Source organism: Drosophila melanogaster, chromosome 2L (genome assembly GCF_000001215.4).
Source record: "Drosophila melanogaster chromosome 2L".
Classification (NCBI taxonomy): domain Eukaryota; kingdom Metazoa; phylum Arthropoda; class Insecta; order Diptera; family Drosophilidae; genus Drosophila; species Drosophila melanogaster.
In genome coordinates this window covers 1,256,164-1,281,237 of record NT_033779.5, presented here as the reverse complement: position 1 = coordinate 1,281,237, position 25,074 = coordinate 1,256,164, and the positions used below count along the sequence as shown (strand labels likewise).

Below are 25,074 nucleotides of genomic sequence, written 5' to 3'. Positions count from 1 at the left end.
GAGGAAAGGCTGAAATGAAAACGGGTTAATGGAGGCGGCAATAGAGCGTGCCCAGAGAAAGAGACGGCCACAAGTGGAGGGAGGGAGATGGCAGGAGACCTCTGGCAAGACAAGTGGGTGCGTTCGAGCGGAAAACTTGTATACGCAGCAGCTCCACAGCTAGTTAGTTAAGTGGGCGGGTGATTTGGGCTGCTGGCTGGGGAAAAAGGGCAAAGCTGGTACGCCCCCACTGCCCCAACCAACAACAACATCAAGAACATCACCAGCAGCAGCAAAAATCAACATCAATTTAGAATATTAAAAACGCACACCACACGCTTCTAGAGAGGAGTTGATGCAGAGAAAGAAAAGAAAGATCTTCTTTCGAATTTGTTCAATTTTTGAACGAAAATAGCTACTAACTAATTTAAAGTTCCTTTGTTTATGTATCATTTAGTCATTAACTTTAATCCCACATTAAATCGTATTTGCATCATGCAGTCATGTGTTTTTTTTATCAGTGTAAGGACATGGGGGGGACTCTGGATTTGACTTACCCGCCACTTGCAACGTGGCGTTCCGACTCCTTGCCACGCCCAGTTCGTTCTTCGCCTCGCACCAGTAGATGCCCGCATCTGTTTCGCGACGTGAATTGACAACCTGCAAAAAGATGTGGATAAGAAACGATGGTGGCATTAGAATGAGTTAAGTACTGAAGACGAGCTGCGAAAAAAATTGTTTGCAGGGACCTTGAGAAAGGATCATGAGCCAGGGGCAAGCTGTGGGTAATTTTAATTGAAATGAGCAGGTCTTAGTAGTAAATGGAAAGGGATTCTGTTTGGGATACTTTGACTTTGCAACGCACTTTGATTTTCGCGCAATTATCTCTCTGAATTTTGAATAGCAACCCTAAAAGATTCGTTATTTCGTTGATTGCATTTAGTATCTTTAGCATCCCCCTTTATCTTATTTTTTAATTCAAAGAGTACTTTCAATTCGCCTTTCCTCGTCAATCCGTTCCTATTTGTAATTTCACAAATGGCAACTGCGAAAGATACAACTCTGAGATACACCAGCCAGAATCCCTAAGACGTTGATTTGCTGGCTCTCCAGGCTCTCTAGAGCCCATGCTCCTTCAAGGGATGGACTTCCGTCCGGCACATCCTGGAACCCCTTGGTTATTCGAGGCCATAAAACAGACGGCAATCTGTTGTCTGTTGCGCGTCTGCTGCCTTCAAGTGCTCAAATCATAAAATGTCTCTCGAGCAACTTTATAGTTACTACATCTCGTGGCACCCCTCGCCCTTCTGGCGGAATCCTTCGCCCTTTGGGTTTGTTGTCTACACTGTTTGTTTATTTGTTTTTCGGAGCACAAAAGAATTCCCCAACATGCGCTTAAAATTAAATGTCAAACTAAGTGTGTTTGTGTCCTCTGTGTGTGTGTTTGTGTGTGTGTGTGTGTGGCATATTTATCTGCTCCTTGCAGCAGGAGAAAATGAGAGGCAGCAGCGGCAACAAAGTTCGCACAATTTACACAACTTGTGCCTCATCCAAGTGAAATTAAGTGTTGCGCTAAGTGAAGATGACAAAAGGGTTCTTCAGCTGTATTATTCTTTCATTTAATCTTCCCTCGCCAGCTGTATACACACATGTCGTCAGCGAGTCCTTGCTCCTTAGTCCTGAATCCCGAGTCCTGAGCCGCGGGTGTGCTTTATAAAACAAATAAGTTGGAGCGCCTCGGGCTCCTCGATTGTCATACTTCATATGTGCGCGAGTTGGCAAGAAAAAGCGAACAGAACAGCGACTAAAAACAGAAACAACACAGAGGAAACAACTCAAAGGCTGTAAGATTACGTAGCACAAAGTGCGAGCAGACACATTTACTAGGATATCCATTGCTTACAGAGTCTTAAAGGATATTAAAGTCGTGTAGGTATGCGCACATTTAAAGAGGGCATGCGAAGAACTTTAATTAATTTTCTGTACTTCTTTCCTTGCTTTCAAATCGGGTCAGTTTAAAGTCAAACCCTACTCTCCACCTGAACTTTTCCTTTTACATAGCTTTGTCAACTTTGATAAACCAAGCAAGGTACTTAGCCAACTCAATCTAACCATTACCACTGACCCATTTCCATCATCAACTGGCGCGCTGAATATTCAGCATACGCAATGTGGTCCCTGCGAAAGGTAAGCCGAAGCTAAGCTTATTAGCTGGGCACAGGGCGGATTCCTATTAAAAATTGAAATGAATTACTAGGGCGAGGCGCCACGAAGGCTTCCTCCCAGGAGCCGTGCTCACTATCCTTTCGTGGAGCTGGGGCACAAATCTCAAATAAAATTAAACAGTATTCGTTGCAATGGCAACCGTAGGAGCAGATGAAGAAAACGGAGTATATAAGGTGACAGTAAGGGCTGGAAAGTACTTATATTTAAATAAGAATTTCTCTAAAAAATGTATTATTATTTGAAAAAGAAACCTTTAGACTTGTGAAGTTACTAGTGATTAACTCGACCCTATGCAGAAATGGTGTAATTTACATTATTATTTCCCAACAACTATGGTTTTGTAACGCACTGTCCTGTCCTTCGTTTTCCCTGCTTTTCTGCTGCTGAAAATTTAATTTGGACTTGGCAAGTAACTGCCTTTGTGAGCCCAAAAAAAAAAGAAGAACAACGTAGGATTACAACAGAAAAGCGAAGAAAACATTGCCAGAAGTCACATAAATTTATTTATATCTTTAATGACTTGAGCCAGCGAATTGGTTGCTTGTATTTATTGTTGTTATTATTCCCCGCTTGTTGTTCTCTTTGTTGTTGTGCGTGCAAACATTGAAACTGATTTGACACCAAAGAGCAAAAAATAAAACAGCAGCAGCTAGGGAAAAATATTTGCCGTGTGCTACGTGCAACTTTTGTGGGGGGGAATCTCTTTTCGTGGGGTTTTCGGGTGACAAGGGGGAGCTATAAAATATATTGGCTGTATCTGTGTGACTGCCACTGTGTCTCTGTGTGTGTGTGTGTGTGTGTGTGTGCGAGTCTGCGAGAGAAGCGCGTTGAAAACACGCTTCCGTTTTAATTTAAAATACCCATAAATTTTCAAACATTTCATTTGGGAGCCATTCCCGTTTTCATGTTGCAACATTTCGTAATTGTCTGCTGCGTGTGCCAGAGGGAGATGGCCTATCTGTCGCCGCCTCCCTCGCACTCGGAGGCCTCCGTTTTTTACGAGGGGGAATCCCCTCTAACTCTTGAGTGTTTTATAATTTGGTTTAAATTTTAAAGCTCGTGTAAAGTGCGACGTGTAAATGGTTTTAATTGAGCCCGAAACGAGTCTGAAACGAAATGGAATTAGGCAAATCTGCTTGTCGACTGAATGGGTATGGTTTTGGTTAAAATACTTTCACTTTTAATTTGGAAGCGAATTTGCAGCGAAAAGTGAGAGCAATTAGCTCTCGAAGGGTTATAACATTCCAATTTGGAGCATTGATAAAAAATAAATGGTATTTTCTTTGTATCAAAGTAGAAAAAGAGGATATGTATTAGATTCGAGTAACTCATCTTGAAAGAAAGGAATAACATAACATAACATATGAATACATTTTCTCTTTTTAATTAATACTTGCTTCTTATCCGATTACGATATAAGTGAATTAAAAACATGTCAATCAAAGTTCCGTATGGCTTCCAACTTCTGCAAAGCACCAAAACTCCATTAAAAAAGTATTTTGAAAGCAAGTGTACTTCTTGTTTATTCCTTTTAATAAGTCTTGCATCGTTCAGGCCTTAACCCCACTTCCCCGTTAATCTCCTCATTAAAAATCCGCCTTTTAACCTCAGCTCCCCCCCTCCCTTCCTTTACTAATTCAATCATCCAGGGGAATTTCTTAAGCCCTGTTTCAGCCCCTCAGCCCATTTCCCTTCCGCTCATTCATTAAACGCGGCTCAAAAGCATTTTTCCCTCACACCTTCAGTTAATAAACAGCCCTGAGGCACAGGAAAGCAAAAAAGAGAAAAAAAAGCACATGATGGAAAAATCGTCACCCTGCTCATAAAAACATAACTCATACGCAGTGTTGGTCCCAACACCACTCAACTCGGCTCGAGCCCTGTATTTATTTATTTATGTATGTGCATATATAGGGGAAGAGATTTTTATTTTATGGCCCCGCGAATGTGTCGAGCGTTTGTAAACTCATTAAAATGTGCTCACTGTACAGTGAAGTGCATAAAGTTATTTCCGCCCAAAAGGGAGGCATTAACTTTTGAGCCTCGACTGCTTTTTAATTACGCTCTTCTCGGGCAGCACCTCGAAAATGCAATCAGCCAGGATCCAAAGTCACGCTTTGATTTATTCGCCTCCGCTCTGCGCCACCTGATTGCCTTTTTTAAAGTTGCCGCAGTCTGGAAGCAAGGATAAGTAGTTCTTGTGCGGCAAAGAAACTATGACCAAATGTGGCAGACATTTAAATAAACGTTAAGTTTGGTCCGGTGGTGAGGAGGTGAGGAAGAGGGATGGCTGCAGGCAGACGGATGTACGTACGTATATGTAAGTGCATGCTAGCACTTCAGAGTCAGACAGAGCAAACAGAGAGCTCGGGTAACTTTAGTCAAGGACGCGAAATGGAAGGATGTCTCTGCATGCAGCGACATGGGAGATGCTAGCCTTAAAGTTAACTATATTTAACTAGTTCCTTTGATTAGATCTTTTGATTTCTGATCTTATTACATCCGTGCATTAAATGCATGGTTTGCGTATAAAAAACTATTTTCCTAGAATAACCCATTGCCGATTTCGTGACCGGAAGAGTGACTCCTTGAGAACTCAGCACGAGTGCCAGCTTTAAGGACTTTCCACCAGATGATGTGCGGAAAGTGCTGCTCACGACTACACGCACACTTGAGCACCAACACGCAGACATTTGTTTCCCCCGCACAAGTGTGTGTGTTTCTTCGATTCTGCCTTATTTTCCCCATTTTCCTGTCGTGGAGTTACGTAAATTATTGTCTGTCTTGCCATCGCTCGCTCCTCCGTGTCACTTCTCACTACGCTTCCAGCGTGCTGCTCCTATTTTTTCGGTCGAAACTCCATCTCTCCCGCAAATATACACATTGTACATGCTTTTGTATTTTATTGCATATTCCCTATTCGCCTGTACATTTTCCCGACCATACTCCGCTTGCCTTCAGCACTTAAAGCCCCCAAAAAAAAGAACAGGAAAACTTTATTTTCGCCCCCTAAATTAAAGAGGGATTTTCCTTTCAGCTCCCCCTGTTTGGAGGCGCCACATTCGATAGTGTTGCACACTTTCTGCCCGTCTCGTTCTCAACTGGGCTCCATCGTTATAGCAATAATGTCTGGTTGAAGTTTCCTTCGAAGTGGTCTGGCACTTATAAGTAAGATGAATGTCCTTTTCGGGGAGTGGAAGCCTGCCGGAATTAGAATTTAAATTATGCCTCTGGGGAGCAATGAAATGATGTGAAGTATATTTGTTCTGGGTTTGTGAAACATTTACAGAGGGTTTCATATGCCGAAACAGTTGTAAATAAAGTAATAAGATAGGTCAGGGACCTTGCAAAAAGTTATTAAATTCTAGAAAGTAGGCCTGTGTTTCCATTACTTTAACTTTTGGAACTGAGGGATTTAAGAACTAAATAGTATCAAAGGGAATGGCTGGCAAACTCACCATTGCCACTAACGCCATAGAACGTGGCTCAGCGAAGGCAAAGAACACATTAGATGGCAGGATGTGGTGCCAGGACACCCGTGGAATTAATTCATTTAAAAGTCGTTAGGAGAGCGCCGCAAAAAGCGATGGCACAGAGACATTTCGCAGGCATCAGCGGAAGCCGGAGTCTGGAAATGCCAGAGGCAATGGCTGAAGGAAAATGCTCAAATCCCTTTTTGCACTTAAGTGATAAACAAATACAGTGGCATGCGGCAAGCACAAATACAGAACCATAAGCGCCCAGACACCCAGGCAGATCGAGTGTGAAAAGTGGCAAGCTCAGAGTGCCTTCGCATCCCCAGTCCGCTGCACCCTGCATCCTGCACCCAGAATCCAGAGTTCTGAGTTCTGAATCCTGAATTCCGAATTCTCTATCCCGAATCCCAGCTCCATATAGCCCAAATCCCCTTCCCACGCAGTGGAGGCTGCGATTCCAACTGCATCATCAGCATAATCAACGCGGCTCCCGTTGGCTTTTTGCGTCGTAAATTTGCTGAGTGCTCTGCTCAGCTCAGCGAAGAGTCCGTGGCCAGGGAGTCACTCGTAGCAGTCACTCATACTTGCTGCACTGAGAGAAATATCTTGCATTTAAAACGACATACGATATTTTGCCAAATGTGTAAAAATAGTCACACAGTCGAGTTTGCGACTGTTTTGAACTTCTGTTGACCTAATCTAACCAATAGAATCACTTTTTGAACGTTTCGGAAAAAAAAATTTTTTTCAAAATTTTCGAATTTTGGAAAGGGGTAACATCATGATTTTTTGCGAAAAATGGCTAAAAAATAAAATTTTTAGGCGTAAATGCAAATTTTATTACGAGTTCAACGAGGTATGACATTCTATCTTCAGAAGTTTTCTAAGAAAGTTATGAACAAAATACTACGATTTAAATCGAGAAATATCAGAATTTTGAGTACGCATTCATTTCTCTCAGTGTTCAGCCATCCCAGTTCCTCCCAATCAGAGCTCATCAGGCTGCAACTGACTTTTGCTGGCTCCGCTTCCACCGGCTTCCGTTACGTCTTTATTTGTCTGTCTGTCGCTTTCTCTTGCGCCGCTGCCTTTCTCCGCTTTCCCGCTTTTCCGACTTTCCCCGCTTAATGTTTGTTTACCTTGCGTTAATGAAGTTGTTGCCCAGCGAAGACCGAACAATTTTTCTGCAAAAATATTTTTGCAGCTTGCCGCCAAATGATACGAACGGAAAAAGTTGGCCGACAAAGGAGAGTTAAAAATAAAAGCAATTAGTTTGCTCATCACTCAACAGATGGCCTGGCAAAATGAATATTTTTTAAGCAACTCGCAGGATCTTCCTTTACTCCTCGCCATTGTCTCTTTCATTATGAATGAAAGCATGGAACTCAACTGAAATAATAATTATGCATGCAAATAGAACAAGAGGACGAACTGAAGTGAAGAAAATCCAAGCTGGCGAAATAATGTAAATACACCACAGGCCATTTGGCTAGGAACATGGTCTCACTGACTCCGAAGGAAGTTCCTTATTGAGCACATCAATTGTAGTTATTCTCTTGATTATATAAAACGAAATCATCTATGTAAGCAGTCATTTTGAATTAATAAGTTTGTGCCTCGTATAAAAAGGGGGACTTAGTATCAAGCATACTTTTCCATAAATACCACAATCATTCACGTTCCACATCCAGGTATCCAGGTATCCCAATTTCCATTTACCCCCTGGCTGCACTTAACCTTTTCAATTTTCCACCGGCGCATCTCCGCCCGTCGCTTACCTTGAGGAAAAACAATCCGCCGGCTGGCAGGGTGATGCGGTGGGAGCCCGGCAGGATCTTCAGGGGCACCCCATCCTTGTACCACTGGATGGTGGGCGTGGGGCTGCCCTCGGCTTTGCAATTAAGCGTGGCTGGCTCGTGTCGCGGCACTGTCGTATCTATGGGATGCTCCACTATCCGCGGCGGATGGGATCCTGAAAAAAGAGGAGACAGAGGTGGATATGAAAGGAATGTGGAATATATATGTATGTATCAAATGGGAAAGGCCCCCTTCCGTTTCCGCTGCGTCAGTCAGCGGCGGCGTCATCATCGTCAGCGGTTTGTACAAATGCGAAAAGAAACGAAACGAAAAAATTAAAAAAAAAGGAGGGAAAATCGCTCGTTGGCAAATGAAAACAATGTTAATGCGCATTGCCGTTGACGTTGCAAATGAAGTCGCAGCTGAAACTGCAGCAAATGGGGGCTGAAAGTTGGGGGCAGAGGAATTTCCGCTCAAAGGACTCAGTTTGGAATTAATTTGTTTAGATTTGCATATGCGGCAAAAGACCCGGCAGCTTAGCAGCTAAGTAGTTTTTTTCTCTGCATATTTCACCCCTTTTTGTTTTGTTTTGCATAATGCAAACGCTGGGAAATTAACTGGGTGGAAAAGGTGGAAAAGGGCTGGGCTCATAGGTTAGATAAGCCAGAGATTAGCATAGTCTTTTGTTATTCCCCAGCCTTACCATTCAAAACTTTATTTGGAAACTTTAGCGCCAGCGAAAAGGAATTTTAAGCAGCTAAAGAGCAACTTTGGCCTAGAATTGCCGAATTTAAAATCGCGGTTAATCTGCAAATGGATGGCCATTGCGCCACTATTTCGCAATCTCAATTGCTCAAATTGATCGGAGCATTCTGCGATACTTTCCACCCCCGCAATCGAAAGAAAATCCATTTTCCACTCGCTTTCCACGCCCAACACCCCATCAAACCATTCAGGAACACTTGCGAAATCGCACAATCTTTATTTGCTAACCGCAGACCAACTCTCGAGTATTTGCTGCTAGCAATCTGTCAATGGCAAGGACATAAATTTCAATTTTCATGCCATATCTAAACAATTTGCTGTCACCCACAAACACTCGCCAAGCAAACGGAGCAAGATGCAAAACTTTATTCATATCGCAGCTCAAATCTATAAACGTATTTCTTTTGCACTGAGAATATACGAAACTACATGTTCGCCATCAGGATATTCAGGATATCTACACTATCTAATGCAATATAAGGAATCAATCGAATTGATCTTGAGGCATGAAAAATAGATTTAGATTTAGAAGGCTTTTAGGATTAACCAAAGCTGTTCACACAGCATGAATAATGTTTTTGATAAATGATTAAATTTTTAGGTATTTCTGCCAGTGCATGACTTTATATATCTATGCTGGCTACGCCGCGCGAAAATTGATATGTCAGAAAATGTTGGAATATTGAAACGTTATTTAATAAAAGGCAGTCGAGGCAGCATTTGTTGCTCTTCCAGTTTGTTGTCGATTGCAACACAACAACGACAGCAACAAACAGCTCGGGGCAAAAGTTGCATGTCATCCGGAGCGAACAACAACAAAGCGGACAGACGTTGCACCCAGCAAGTCGCAAGTTGGAAATCGAATTCCTGATCGCAGTTCGGGGAAAATATTGTTGGTGGAAAGGGGAGGTTGGGAGCGCATAGACGTGTTGCATGTCCTGCCGCCAGGAGAACTTTCCACCCCCGTGGGGGAGCCAGGGGTCAACCAGCAAGACGGCATGTCAATGTTATTTCAACAACGAAAATGAAAATAAAACACTGAGCTGGAGTGGGCACGGAATGGGAATGGGAATGGGAATGGAAATGGGAGTTATGGCAGTCGAAAAATCAACATGTAAGGACACAAAAAAAAAAATGCAAATGGTGTGGGAGTCTCAGAAAAAAAAGGAAATAAGAAATTCTAAATGAAAGAAAGCTGATTGAAGAAACGATCGCTGGATACCCTTTGATTAAGCAGATCTTTATAAACCCTTATAATAGTTCTGTAAACGAACCTTGTTGTTTGCCCACCTTAAAACTTATTTATATTAGTGGAGCACGTAAAACCCCCATTCGTTACACACATTTATTTCCACAAGTCCCAGAGCAAAGCGAACACAACTCGTGACCAAGTGTAAGCATTCAATGTGTCCGCTGAGCACAATTCGAGGGTTAAATGTCGCATGTGGGGTTGTCCAAAACCGAATAAAAAAAATGCCAAGGCAAGGGGCGTTGAGGGCGTGTTCACCACCGAAAGTTGCTCAACCAGGACATAATTTTTTTTTGGCTGCCTCTCCTGTTTGTGCATATCTTTGCTGACCAGGCACAAGGACCACGCCAGGACGAAAGTTGGCTTGTGCGGTTTGGGCCCTGCGGTGATGTTCAACACCTAAAAAAGGGTTCAAACGAACAGTTGGCGGTTGGGTATTACGCTTCATTTTCAGAGGAACACTTGGCGACTTGCAGCTGAATAATTCAATTAGTAAACAGGGCGAATTTGCCAACAGCAGCGATTGCAGCCGACCAGATGTGGCCCAGAGGCCTACTAATTTAGTTTTAATTGCATGCCAAGGCAAAGGAAAGTTGCACTCGCATATATTCGCATATATGCCCAGTACAACCATGCATATATGCATTTACGTCGCAGCTAAAACACGACGAAGAATGTAACGACATGGAAAATGCTAGAAATTTGCATAAAAGCAGCAAAGGCATTTGCCCAGCGCTTATGCAAAATGCATCAAATAGTGCTGTGTGTAGTGCATTTGGTGGAGGGGCGATGGTTTTCTGGAGTAAGCAACTAAAATCCAGTTCCCCAGGACACCAGGAGCAAGCAGTCCGGACTCGGGGCCAAGACGTTGTCGAAATGCCCGAAGAAATTGCTGGGAAAACGTTTCGCCAAACTGGGTTTCACTTAACAAGCAAAATATTTGCTGCAATTTCCTTAAACATTTTCTTTCCTTTTGGCAGACAGTGGAAATAGTGGGGTATTTTCCGGGCATGTGTGTGTGTGTGTGTGTATAATAACACACATTTGCTTGGTTGGGCATCGCCAACTGAAGTGAGCATAGACGAATATATTCAATAAATGCATCTTAAGTAAATATTTATACATTTATCGGCTATAATGAACTATGTAAAGTGATATCCTAGTTAAAAACCCATAGCATTATCCTAAGGGTTTTGAGGAAATACAAGGGTATTCAAACTTCTCCTTTCTATCATAGTTTTTGCCAGGGATTCCTTCCCTTGTTGTATGTGGCACTGCATAGTTTGTTGCCGTCGCTGGCGGGTCAAAAACAAAGCAAAGGCTCCCAGGGGGTGGTGCACCACCCCCACCACTTCCCAGCTCCTGCCCCAAAAAAGTGCGAGTTCCTTCAGCGCCTTCGCAAGTTGCTTATGTGTTGCATACTTCAAGGGGCAGCCTGCTTTAGCTGCTTTTGCATCATCAATCAAAGGCAGCCCGTATGTGTGGCGGCAGGAGGCGACTCCTTATCCCCATTGTTGTTTTAATTATAGCCCCACTCTGAGACTTGCTAATTGTTTTAGTAGCGTACTTTTCGACATACAGCCCTTGTTGTAATCGTTTTTCTTGCTGCCTCCGACTAAGGAACTATGTTAGTTGGGCCCTCCCATCCTTCGTCCCTCGTCCTGGCCGGCTAAGTAAAGTAGAACGGCCAATGCAATAATTAAATTTTGCTATAATTTACGTGAAAAGCAGCAGACACAGCAACAGCTGCTTGGAAAATGTGTCTTGTAGGGAGCGAAGGCAGCAATAACGGATGGGTGTCAGTGGGGCATTTAGCGATGAAGGAGCTTACCAAATTGGACTGAATATGTATATTTAATATGTATATTCATGTTCATCCTCATAAATTAGGTGTGTCAAGCATGCGTTGGTTGGAAAGGCTCTTACCAGGAAAGCAATATAATTAAGTAGAGGATTTTGCAGCTGGGGAAGTTGGCTTGTACGTGGAAATATTTTGGATAAATTTATTAAGCCCCTTAAACAGCGCTTCTATCGCTCTAACCAAACGTAATCGAACCAAATACAAAACATACTGACTCCATTTTGAGTCTGAAAATACCACGTACAATTCCACCATATATTTCGTATGTAAATTTGCAATGAAACAACAAAAAGGGCCAAGTTTTTGTGAACATTTGGCACTGGCAGGAACCAGGAAAAAACCACCGTCCACAAAAAAGTGAGTAAAATTAAACTTTTGTAAACGCCTCGTGTTCGTGTGCCGCAAATTGTTTCCGGGGATGTTGTCGAGAGTTCTTTGGTTGTTCTTGTTTAGTTATGAATCATAACGACGCACACCCATCGTTATAACAACGGCAGAAACAACCCGAAACAACCATAAATTGTACCATTTTACTCTTCCAATCGCAGACAAGGGTGTTTGGGTGTTTTTTGGCCATGACTCACTTCTTTTAACTTGGTTTTTCTATTGTTTTTTTTTTTTTTCTTCATTTTGTGGGGGTGTGGTGAAGTGACACTTCTTCTAATTGTTCGTAACACCCCTCGAAGTGAGTTTTGACCAGTGAAACGTTCAAGAGTCATGATGCATTCGACAGCCCAGGAAAACTTCAATTTTTCCTACATTTTTTTATTGCCAACTTTATTTATGCTTAGGCAACTTCGACTTGTGCATATAGAGTGCCAGCAGTATAAATAATTCAGGGCGCACGGGAGAGCTCACACATTTGCATTGAGAGAGCTGAGCAGAAAGTTTTGTGCCCCCTGGTAAATGCATTACAATGCTGAAAGGGGGGAGTACGGGGCACACAAAAATTTTGCAAATACTTGTGGCATATGCCGCATGCACTGCGAGAAAAGAGTTTTCAATTTGAAATGAAGTAAGTAATGCAAACGTACACTTCATTCTGGGTTCGCCAATTCAGAATTCAGTGTCTATCCGGCTTGAAGGACCAAACATATGAACTTGTTTTTTCCAGTGCTTAGCTTTTACAGCCTTGCGCATATCTATTGCTGCTCCCACATGTGGGTTACTTTGTCTACAGAGAATCATTGCCAGCTATTGCTCCACATTTTTCGGCAGGTCCCTTTTCCCCTTTTCCTCCTTCAAATAGCATGTGTCCAATATCTGGCATACATATGTATGAATTCAGGTAGATGCAACTGCACTTGGCTCGAGCTTTGGCTTCGGCTCCAGTTGGAGCCTTAACGGCAGCTTAGTCTCCAGCCAGGCATACCTGACACTATGCCATCTGCAAAAACACACACTCAGCCTCATCCTCCGACACAAAAACATTCGTACATCCCACATCGCACATGGCAAATGCAGTTTTCACATTGAATTTTCCGGCGCAGCGCATCCGGTGACAAATCCTTGGACGGGCTTCCATGTCCAATGTGTGTTTGGGTGGATGGATGAAAGTGTCAGTTATCCCAGTTACAATTCCCAGTGAGATCTATCTGCTAAAAGTGTGCTGACTTTATTGCAAGGCTTGGATTCAAGCTGGAAATTCAGTTCGAGATTTAGGAAATTAAGGTAACGCTGTTAAAGCAAAAAGACATTGGAGAATGAAACCTCGCAGATTGCTTGTATCTAAATGAATTCCGATTTAAGCTATTTTTTAAAGTTCTCCGAAGCAAATTCCCAAGAAACACGGCAAGAGTATTTTCAATTTTACCCCAGCTCTCGCTTAATTTCAGTGGCAGCAACTACTTTTTCGAGTTCGGAAACTTTGTCGAGCGTAAAATGTTACGAGGGGAATTCGCTTCGTTTTGTTTGGTCTAGAGCAGCCACAAGGATATACTTATTTGCACACGGGGACATTTGCAATTCCAGTTGGGTGATGGCTCATTAAGCAGGAGCCGCAGAGCTACAGGGGCCAGGAGTTAAGGATCTGCCAGCTGTCAAGCTGCTGTGTCAAATGCTAATTAAAATCAAGCGCCATTCGCGCTTGTTCAAACACAAATCCCATCCGGGAACAGGTAAACTGAAACTGAAATCGGTGAGATCGGACGGACAGGAGACCGTGAACAGGCGCCATCATCATCATTATCCCTGTCATCGTCAACAGCAATCAAGATAAAAGATAAGTTAAATGCTGGGGGGCTTGGTATTGCTGTCTCACTTTGTCGCTTCGTTGTTTGTTTTGTAATAAAGTCCTGCCGGGTAACCACGCCCCATACCGCCCATACCACCACTACGCAGCATCAAAGAAACTTGGGCTTTTTGGGGCTAGTGATTTGAACGCTTGATTGCTTTCAGTCAGGACGAAGGACGAGGCGTCTACGTGCCGAGCACCCAGGATATGGCACTCCACCATAACAGTGTGTTCATGTTAATTTCTATCTGCCTGATTGCCGAAGCTGCTCCCTGCTCCTCCAGCAACACGTTCGCCTCATAATTTCGGAGTGAAAATTTTCAATTAAACTTAATTGCATTAAAAGCGAAGGGTTCAATCTGTCGTTATGCTCGTGGTCCTTGTTGTCCCGGTCCTGTCCTCCGTTATCCTTGTTTTTTGTTGTGATAACGATTGGGAAAGTTCCATCCCCGCTTGGCTCCTTTCATTAGTTTTCACCCATCCCGGCTTTTTATGGTCTCTGAAACTTTTTATGCTGCAATGCGTTTGGTTTTTTGGCTTGGGGGCTGCAGAGAGGTTTTCCATTTTTGGGGTGTTTCGTGGCGACGTGGGCCTCTCTGAAATATGGGATAATTTAGTTTGGGCCCCGTTTTATGCCACTCATAAGTCATTAAGTTTTCCTGCCCGACGGAATATTATTTTGAATTCGTTTTCGTTGGGCTGCAAATTCTGATTAAAATTCATGGGGACATTATTTTTGAGCTTAATGGCGGCATGAAACCAAATTAATATAAATAAAAAGGAAACGAGTTGTGTGTTTTTTATTATTAATACTTCAATACACATACTTTTCTGAATACTCTGAATATCGCTTTTAATGCATTTGCATTATTCGGTCTTATCAATATCAATGCATCGCGATAAAAAGCTGTATTTCAAACCACTCTCGTAATTTAACACCCCGATGAATAAATAGTAGCCGGTAAAAAATGATTCCCTAGAAACACAGGCACTAGACTTGTAAAGCCCTCGAAGGAGACAGCTCAAAAAGTGAGTAGGAAGAAGACCTTCTTCAGTATTGGAATCCGTTTCGACACCTCCGCAGTGCCCACAAAAAGGACTTCCACTCAATCTAAGCGTTGGGCAAACATTTTTGCCTCACTTCTGGATTTTTTCTCCTTTTTTGTTCCTGTGTAAATTGCAACGCATAAATCTTTGTGACAAAACAGACGAAAGCGAGAGGCAGATGAGGAGAATGAAGGACAGACACTCAGAAACACAATAGAAGTGACGCGACAGCCATTTTTCAAAAACAAAACATGCATCACAAAACGATCCAGCACACAAAAAACACGGACGAGGGGGAATATCTGCAAAAACTGGAATGAGAAGTGTGCGCAGGAGGAGCATTCCGAAAAAACACTTGATGTAGTAGAATGGGGATTTGGGGCCCGGAGAACAGAGAGAACGCATGATTGTCTTAATGGCTTCGACATGTTTGCAAAACGACTGTCAAAAGCAGGCAATGCGGAATGGCAATGGCATTGGGCTGGTCGACCAAGATGGAAATGGAAAGGAGCTGATGGAGCTGAGTCTGAATCTGAACCAGAAGCTGAGGCTGGAAGCCGGCAAAGGCGTCATCACAACCACATCCTCCACCGCCAGGACATGGCATCAAATCACAGAATCTGGCGTTCACAGTTCCGCTTCAGTCACTCAAAGTCTGCTCTCCCCATCGATTCTGGGCTGTGTCTTTTCGATTTCTCGGTGGTCTTCGCTTTGCCCGCCTGCAGCTGCCAAATCGGTTAGAGATGGGAGTCGAAACTATTTTAATCGATTTTAAAATTTAACCCAAGTTGAATCCGGCTAGAAGGACCAAATGTTAGTATGTACAGTGAGAAAATGAAATTAAAATTGCTTAACCAATTATTATTTTATTGTACACCGAAAAGTATAAGTAATGAAGTGATACTTGAAGTCCTAATAATTATATAAGCTGAGCTGTCAACCCAACGTGACACGATGCCATCGTTATTTGCAACACACTTGTGGTTGTCATCTGTCTTGGCTGCCATTTCCTCAACTCATTTTTTCGGCATCGCTTGCATCACAAATCTATGTTCTGACAGCAAAGTCACTCAGTCATGCAGCCGCACACTTGGTGCGCCTCAAGCCAGTAACCATCCAAATACCGAATGTCTACCCAAACAAAAAAACACGCAGAAAACAACAGGCCAAGCGAAACCCAATCGCACACTTAGACATGTTCGGCCTGGAGGGCCTATCTGCACGTTGCAAATTGAATTTTTCACCTGAATGCGTTGCGTCGTGATAGGAGGAGGGCGAAGGGGAATGCAGGAGGTGGAGCATGTCTGCATGTGTAATTATCGTTATCGATATCGCTCATACGCCCAGTTGGCTGCCAGTGCTGCTGACAAACTCTGACAAGTTGCGTTAAACTGTTGGCGTGGGGCAGGCATTTAACCCTCGTTAAGCAAAATCGAAATTAACGCCGCCACATTCGTCCTCTTCCTCGGCCATGTGAAAAAGGACACTTTTAATGCTCCCCTGCCTGCGTTGCCTGTTTTGAGCTGTGCCTATGAAGTTATTAAAAGTAAATTAGGGTTGCTAACCAGCAGAAACCGAAACCGAAACCAGTTTTCCTTCATTCTCATGGGTGGGTGGATATATCTGTAGCCCACCCACGCTCCTTTCACCTCCCATTCCTTTATCCTTTTTCGGTGTTTAGGGTTGCGTGCCTTTGACGCATTTCAGTTTGCTTTTGTTTTGCTTCTGTTGTGTCTGCGACTGGTTTCGCTTCGGGTTCCCAGGGTCCTTGTTGTGTTTTCTGCTTAGCTTAATTGTCAACAGGGGAATTTTTAAAACTATGCCATAGTTTTCGGGGACCTATGCTGCTAACTTTCAATTATTTTCAGATTTGTTAAATGAAGACACACGGTGGCACGCAAGATATGTCCTGTAAAATTGATTTTTAATTGGCAGGGTACTTTAAGTGGGCTATGTGTCAATCATCGTCCGCTTGAGAATGCAATTGGGTTATGTGGCTCTATGAATAATTCAGAAGCTAAGGTTAACCGACCTGAAGTGGGTTAGTGAATTGGTTTAAATGATGATTTAAAAGGACCTGTCCATATTTGAGATGTTTTTGATTAATACTCGATGTATATGACTGGACAAAGGTTGATATGAGGTTTACTATACAGCTAGCAAGCTCGAAATATCCCACGGTGTCTTATTCGAATGATTTCCCAACCAATCAGTCACAAAATTGAAGAGTCTGCATAAGATTGTGTCCTGACAAAGCCGCAGAAAGGAGGCGGATAGGCGTGGCACAGGCACATACACACACACATACGCAGGGAAAAACACAGCGGCACACCTTTGAAGTGCAACAGAGAGCCGCGAGCCAAAGTTGAAAAGTGCGCTTGTTAACATTCCTTAATTGCTGTTGTTGTCACTGCCGCGAGCTAGTCTCCTGCTGAGGAGTGAAAGAGAGGGACAGCAAGGTGCAAGAGAGAGGGGTTGACTGGTGTAAAAGGGACAGGCACAAGTATCCCCGGCAAGAATGTCGACGACGACAATGACGAGTGCAATTATACAAAAACTACTTAGGCGCGCATCCTGCCTGTCAGGAAAGGCAGGCAGTAAAGGAAAAATCGGGGAAGAGGGAAAGTTCGAGTGAAAGAGACGCCAGCAGGCAGGGCGAAAGAGAGAGGCGATCGGAATAGCAGCTCCTGGCTCCCGTCGTTGCAACAAAATTGAAAGAAAATTCACTTTCGCGTTTGTAAATTTGTCAACATCCTTGAGAAAAGCAGCGGAGAATGAAGAAGAAAATAGCTCGGGGTGCTGGCGGTGACAAGTGCAGGATGCAGGCCACAATGCAATTTCAGTTAAGTCTCTTATAATAGGAAACTCAAGCACTTTGGCTCACAAACAGCAGGAGAAATGTTAACGGCAGCGGGAAACGTGGGAGGGGATCAGGAACAGGAATGGGAAATAGCACTAACAGAATTTGTGTTACAATAATAATAGATTATATTTTGTACTTCACGGAATAAGGGATATTTAAGTTAATGATCTTAAATATTACAACGATGAACTCCAAATCGCCAATCAAGCTGTCTATAGGTAAGCAACAATATAAAAGGCACTCAGTATCCTTTTTATCATAGTCTCGAAAAAGATACATTTCTCGCAGTGCATTGTCAGTCATTGTGTTGCCTAACTACATTTGTCATTAAGTCAATAAGCGCATTGTGCCTAAATGCACATAAAATAAAGCCCACAATAGAGAGCCGAGCAAAGCCATGAAACGAGCCAGGACCTAAGAACCTAAAAGGAAGCCGGGGAGGTAAAAGCAGCTATCTGAGAGGAAGGATCCATCTCATGTGCTGCCGACAAAGCCGATTTATGCCCAATTGGATTTGCTGCTAAGAGCCACAATTCATGTTTTTATGACCGGATGCCTATTACCCGAAAACCCAGAAACGAAGCGAAAGTTGTGCCCTCTTCTTTTTAATAAATATAAAATGTCCTGACTGCCTGCCATACAAAAGGTAAGTCAACAAAAGAGCGGAATGGAATGGAATGCTTGGCTTAGGCCATTGATAAGCAGCTTGGACTTGGGTCAGCAGGCATGTCCTTTTCATTCCATTTCTTTTCTTTTCTTCGCTCATATCAACAATATCCCTGTCGTCGGCCTTTCATTCGATTTGCTTGTTAAAAAGCTCAAATTTTATGGCCTCCCCCGTGCTTCTTGGCTGGGGCAACAAGTCCGTTTATCGATTCGCCGGGAAAGGACAATGAAATGGGCCCGGCTACAATCTGCTGTCCTGGCAATTTTCGGGCGTTCATCATCGGGCAGCTTTGACATTGATAAATTATGCAGACTACTCGGATATTTCCGGCGCAACAAATGGCGAAGTCGAACAGTGCGGCTGCGATTTTCCTTGGCGAAGTCAAAGGCAATGAGTTGGCAAAAATTATAAGTCATAAAAAGGCGGCAAAAGGGTTAACAAATGGCATTTCAAGTTTAAGTGCCCCAGAGATGAAGCCGCTTAAGGATTACGCTTGATAAGAGTTTTCGACTTAAAGTTTAATGGAGCTACAGATTTCCAGAGGGACATAAAACGTGGAGAATATTTAAGCAATTGTGCAATGAAAAGCTGCTAATATTTATGCAAAAATGTTAAATCGAGAAAATATTACTTAAATGATATATATTTCCCTTCCTTAAACACTCAACTAAAACTGTAATGGCCCCATTATTCATAAACTTGTGCGGCGAATGAAGTCCTTCAATTAAAAACTTCATTCTTGATTACTGCAGCTCCGTTTATTTAGCCAATCCAAATGCACCGAAGGGAAAACTTTTGTGCCCCCTTCAATTTGAGTTTGTCAGCTGCACTCTCTGCCAGAACCACTCAATTTTTTCCATTCCAGCCTTCCATTTGGTTGGTGCACTTGAAATTATAACCTACATTTAACATTTTCCGCACTCTGGTATACAAAGAAAATAAGAAAATAGCTTCTTGTACAAAAGCTGCTTACGCCAACGCCCTGCACTTTTCATTCCTGAATCGACAACTTTGACATAATTGACTGCCAGGACACCAAAGGACCCAGAATGCGACGAGGAAAAAAGCCACGAAATAAATAAATAAAATTGCAACAACCCATAAATACTGCAAGTTCTTGAGCAGCTGAATGCAGGAATACAGGACATAAAAATCCACTAAAAACCCTGGAAACGCGACTATGAGCCGCACAGGAGGGCAGAATGAAAAACCACAATACATAAAGATGGGCGGGAAGGCGACGAACCCTGTCAAGCTGGCCACCGCCGACTATTTTTATAACAATTTGATTATATTATGAACTTAAGCATTTTTCTTCCGCTTTTTGGGGTCGTCATCTTCATTAGCACATTAAAATGTCAATGACACTTGGTCCGCAGGTCCAAAGACCCTTTTTCCGCACTTTTCCCTGGCCAAAGGGTATTTGAAAAATGCGCGAGAAATGCGGACAACCAGTTGTTTGGCTGGATGGATGGATGGCTGGGTGGGTGGATGGAATGGGATCAGATGGTGGAGCCCAGACATCATCACTGACCGCATGGCATTCTTATTTTTTCCACACTTTTTTTCGCCGCCCTCGCAGTGCTTTATGATTACTTGACGGCGCCGCAAACTGGCAGATTGGTGGAAATGGGAAAATGGGGCTGGAAAATATCAAAGTTGTCGTAAAAAATGTGCTCGACACTTGTTTACGTCGTCATATTCGGGCACTCTACTTTCAAGGGGCTACAGTCAGTCGGTTGTCATGACTTTCGAAAAGGGTTGAACAAGCTGTTTGGCTAACTAAATATTTTCATTACAATATAGAATACTGTTACAGAGAACGTTACACATCCTATAAGAATTAGCAAAAATATTCTGAAAATGCCTAAAAACTAACGAATGCAGCATCCGTATCTATAATTTGATATTGACTATATTTTTTGTTATAACATACGCTTGAAAGTGTTGTAGATTTCATTTTCTTTAAATTAAGTTAAGCCAAGCTAAATTGGGAGAATTTAAATCCCAATTCTATTATCCCCACTAGCATAAGAACATTTTCTTTTTGAAGCTTTTAGAGCATATAGCTGTATATTTGCTCTATAGTTTCATAAGCCATGGAAGTGATAGTATTGTTTTCGTGGCTTTGGTATGATAACCAATCCCACAACACGCTTTCCGAAAACTTTTCCGTTTCGCACCGAGAGCATGAAAGTTTCGCCTTGTTTCATTATGGAAAGTACCCCTGCTTTTGTTTCCGTGTTCCTGCCAGTGTTAATTTTTTCTCTCCTCCATTTTTAATGGGAAACTGGAGCACTTTAAAGTTTTGATGGCCTCCAAGCGCCTTGGCAGCTGCTTTAGAGCCACGTTTACTAGGGCAATTCATTAGGCTCAATTGCCCCGCTCCGAGATGTTGTTATTTTCATTATTGTTTTTATGTTGTTGCAGTTTTCGTTACCCGCTGTTCCTTTGTTGTTGCCCCACTTCGGATAATAATGGAGTGAATTATGTTTTCCCATGGCAAACACTCGAGGCTCAGCGGGATATCAATGGAGGTGGTTGGGGTATAGGATTAGCATTGGCCGACACAAAACATGGACATCGACATCGAGAAATCGCTTAATTAAGTTAATCAAAATATGGCGATTATGGGGCTAGCTTTGAATGGTGTCCTGCATGTCCTTTGTGGCCATTGTTTGCCTAGTGCGTTTGCACCAGCAAGCAAATAAACAAGTGTCCTGTGTGTTTTTGTGCGCATCTCTGCTCTATTTGTATTATGACAGCCGTTCAATTGATGCTGAAATTAATTAAAATTTTCCCTCGCATGCTCATGTGCGGCTGTGTTTGTGTGTTTGCCACAGGACTATCTGCCTGAATTGTCCTTTGGCCCAAGGCTAAGATAAATTACAATTTGCCAGGACGTTGTGAATACAACTGGAAACTGGTAATTGCTTTGCATGGAAATTGTGTGTGTAAAAACAGCAGTAGGAGTTGGCTAAAATAAATATTCGACTAGCTAATGGGTTTTATACTAAGCCAAATATTTTTGCACAGCTTTGTTGTTTCATTTATCTAATTCGCTTGTAGTTTCAACTAATGTTAGTTATTTCAACATATTGATATACTCAATAAAACTGTGAACCTCTCTTATTGAATTTTCCATAGATATGTAGAAATTTTTCCTAGTCAATTGCCACTGTGCTTGATAAACTGCCAAGTAAATACTGTATCTCTACCCGACTGGCTTTCAATTTCTCAAATATTTCTATATTTAATGGACTCCAGATTAATTCCATATTACTTTATTACTTGCCGACCGGGTCCTTCTCCCTGAAGGAATAAATACCTTCGTCCTTTCAATTAACTCGAGTCTGGCCAAATAATACCTATTCTCATGGCACCGACCCCGAAGTCGGAAAAGAGCAAAATTCGAGCAGGTCCTTCGAGTTTTTGGGCGGAAAGTCTTAAAGGCAGCCGATGGGGTTCGTTCTAGCATCTAAAATAATTTAACCCTTTTTTTCCCCTTCTTTTAAAGTAATTTAATGCCTCAGTTACGAGGGAAGCCCACACATTCCGCAGAGAGACGGCCAATTCTCTCGTCTGCCATTGATGCCGCTGGCTAAGGGGCAAGAATAGATTCGTTGCTACATGGGGAATATTCCGTGGCACTTATCAAAGGCAGCAACAATTTAGGTTAAATACTCATTAATATTCCGGTCTGCCAAACTTTTTCCTACTTCGCCGTGCGGATGGCCCTGTGTTTTTGCCCTTTGCTTTCGGTAGCCGCCAGGCACGAGGGCCAAATACAAGACAACCGATCCGAGTCCTTTCTCGAATCCCAGCCAAATAAATAAGCACACGCACATGAAGAGCCGAGCCGAGCCGAGCCAAGCACACAGGCAAAAACATACAGCAGAAATTAATTTTGCGTAGCCTACTTTCTTGGGCGAGAGACCAGGAGCAAAACAAGCGACCCAGCAATTTCCCGGGAAAATGATAATTGCCTGGTAACGCAGTCTACATAATGCATAATTTATAAATTAAGCAAACTTGGGCAAAGTTGGGAAACGAAAATTATGGCACACGACTGGGAGCCGTTTTGCGAAACTGGCATTCGAATTGGGCCAAAAGCTGTAACAGATATGGGAAAATATTGTATTTATATTTATAAATAAAGCTCGAATTAAAGGCACTTAGTGAATTGTAATCCATATTTGGGTACGCGAAAAAATCTGAAACTCCGACAGAATACAGAGGTACGATTAATTTACCCAAAAGAAGAATCTTTCGCTGAAAGTATTTAATTTTCTTTTATTGGATACACCGCACACGAGCAGAAGGCAGCCAACCCACTAAAATGCCAATATATTTTTTGTTCGAAATTTATTGCATACTTTCGAGAGTAGCGTGGGAGCGGGCGAGAGGATCTGCGCGAGCAGGACGGCGATACAAGGACACGCGTGTTGTCGGGATTTATTTATTTACTCCACCATATCCTTCATCCTGCATTGGCGGATTTTGTGCGCTGATAAAAATTTTGACATGCCAAACGAGGGGAGCAGCCGGGAAAAGAATTTCGGGGGGGGGGGGGGATAATGGAAAGCCCGAAGAGGATGTAACAACAAAATGACAGGATATTATTCAATTGAATTCGTTTACATGCATGAACTACATAATAAAAATGCCCTTAACCAAAAAAGGAGATCCAAGCGTAAAAAACGCAAATTGAACAGCGGCAACATGGCCGCACACACACATATGTACATATGTACATACATACATACTCGTATATGTGCTACCTCCGAAAAATATGAATAATCTTTTGTATCATTTGTGGCCGGGCAGAAATGCTTTTTTGTGGGCCCACATTTATATGTTTGCTTTTTGGGGCAAAGTGTGGGAAGCCCCTTGTTAAATGCGCATATTTTATGCAACAAAAACATGCCGCTTGAGCCATGCCCCTGAGTACTCACTTGTATTCAGAGCCACGACTCGAATTCATACTCATTTCGCTTAGTTAGCCAGCCCGAGGGGAATCCCCGGCTTGTTTCTCGTTTCTTGGCAGAACATTTTCCACTAATTTGTTGGGCTGAAAGCAGCGGAAATTGTTTTGCGTCTGGCACAAAAGTTTTGCTCATACGAATTCCCATTTGATGGCTACAACTTATTGGTGAGATAAGCAAGAGTTATAAATTATAGTTGGCAAAAGTTTTCGGGAGGAAGTAATCAATGCATTACGCATAAGCATGTTTGAGCGGATGGAACGATTCGGGAAATGCCTTAAGTTATCTGCCAGTTTAGGCCAATAAATGCAAATCAGGAAATATGCTAATCTGGCAACTAAAGTTTGGTAGCGATTAGGCAGGATGAGCAAGGGAATTAATTCAGAGTGTAGATTTAATGGAAATTGTGTTGCCACAATAACTCTACTACTTGGAATATTATGTGTGAAATGTTACCAAGCTTAGTTATTCAACATTTGATTTATCAATAATAACCGAATTATATTTCAGTCTATTCTTAGCTCATTTTGATTCAAAGTTTTAAGTCTTAGTAAATTGCTTTGGTGGCTTCTTCAGCTATCAGCACGGACTTTATCCATTTACTAATGCCGAGTATTTATGTATCTTTCTGGGACAAGTCTGTCTCCGGAATGCAGATTCCCAGTCAAGTCTACGTATCAATAAACCAGCATTCAGGTGAATCCAAGCCTGACAACCAACATTCTGGCAAGCCTTTGGACGAGCCATTCAACACCTGTCGGCAATCATCATAAATATGCCCGGCTCCCAAAACATCTCGGCCAAGTGAGTCGGATGAGTTAAATGCAACTCATTACGGGATCGCAGAGCTATACAAATGTCGTGCATTCACGAGCTGGCACTTCTGTCTCTGTTGAGCAATTTTCTATGGCATATTTGCAATTGCAGGCCGGCTGAATTGCACTTGAATTGCACCCGTCTCCGCCTTTCATCCACATCCATATCCACCCACTCGGAGCCCAGAACCCAGAGCTTGTGGCAGCTGCACAAACAGAGAATGCCAGGCAAACGCAGGAGAGGATAGGATGGATTGATGGACGGAAGGAAGGAAGTCCATGACCAGGATAGGTTTTTGCACCAGTTGTGTATTTTTATTCGAGCTTACCTTGTGCATGGGTCCACTTGAGCAGGAAAACGATGAATACGAAACGTAAATCCATTTTACAATTTTTTACAGTATTTCGCCTTAAGATAAACTGGCTAAAAAAGCTGAGCACGAGCACTTATTTGCCCAGCCCAACTCCTGGCACACACACACACAAATACACACCGGCACACAGACACAGGGGAGCGACTCCCGCAGGGATATAAAGATATATATATCTATTCGAGTTGCTTGATTTTTACTCGACTTCCATTCGCACACTATTCGCTACACTTCCCCTGCAGTTTAGCAGTTTACAATGTATTTTGCGGCCGCAGTACTTCCGCTTCCTTTTTGGCCAGGCCAAATTTGGCCAAAGTCTGGCCCTCGCATGTCCGTTGTGTCAATTAGCTGATTTCCGAGCAATTTCGCACTTCGTTTGTTTATGTTTGCTGCCAATCCAGTCGCCCACGAAGCTGGCCCAAACAACTGGGCACCAAAAAAGCTCGACACGCGCTCACTTTCAGCTCGATAACCGTTGGCGGCAGTAACCAAAACTCAACTGAACGGCGTCCCACGGCCAACTCGATATGGGGTTCCTTCAGATCCGGAGACCGGGAACAGTCCACAGCAATGTTCGCTGGGTGGTGAGTTCCGGCCTTCGGAGCAGCTCGGCCAGTTCGGAACTCGGGGAACTGGGGAAGTCGGAAGAGCAACATTTCGGAGTAAATTCCTGCAGGCAAATCAGCTGTTTCAGCGGGGAAAGCTCGGGAAAACGAAAAGTAATCGAATTCCGTATGATA

The 25,074-nt window shown here is 42.9% G+C and overlaps 1 protein-coding gene across 2 annotated transcripts in view; it reads right to left on the bottom strand.

Annotated features, from left to right (window-relative positions):
* The window catches only part of robo3 (roundabout 3), a 40,180-nt gene extending 15,359 nt beyond the window's left edge, over positions 1-24,821 (bottom strand). For both annotated transcript variants that reach the window (NM_001382178.1, NM_134748.4), the window contains exons 1-3: positions 24,293-24,821; positions 7,460-7,653; positions 537-639 (exon numbers count right to left, since the gene is read on the bottom strand). In NM_001382178.1, the coding sequence (NP_001368960.1) occupies positions 537-639; positions 7,460-7,653; positions 24,293-24,347 (352 nt within the window). In that variant the 5' untranslated portion in view covers positions 24,348-24,821. The remainder of the gene's footprint in view (positions 1-536; positions 640-7,459; positions 7,654-24,292) is intronic.
* Between the last annotated feature and the right edge of the window lie 253 nt (positions 24,822-25,074).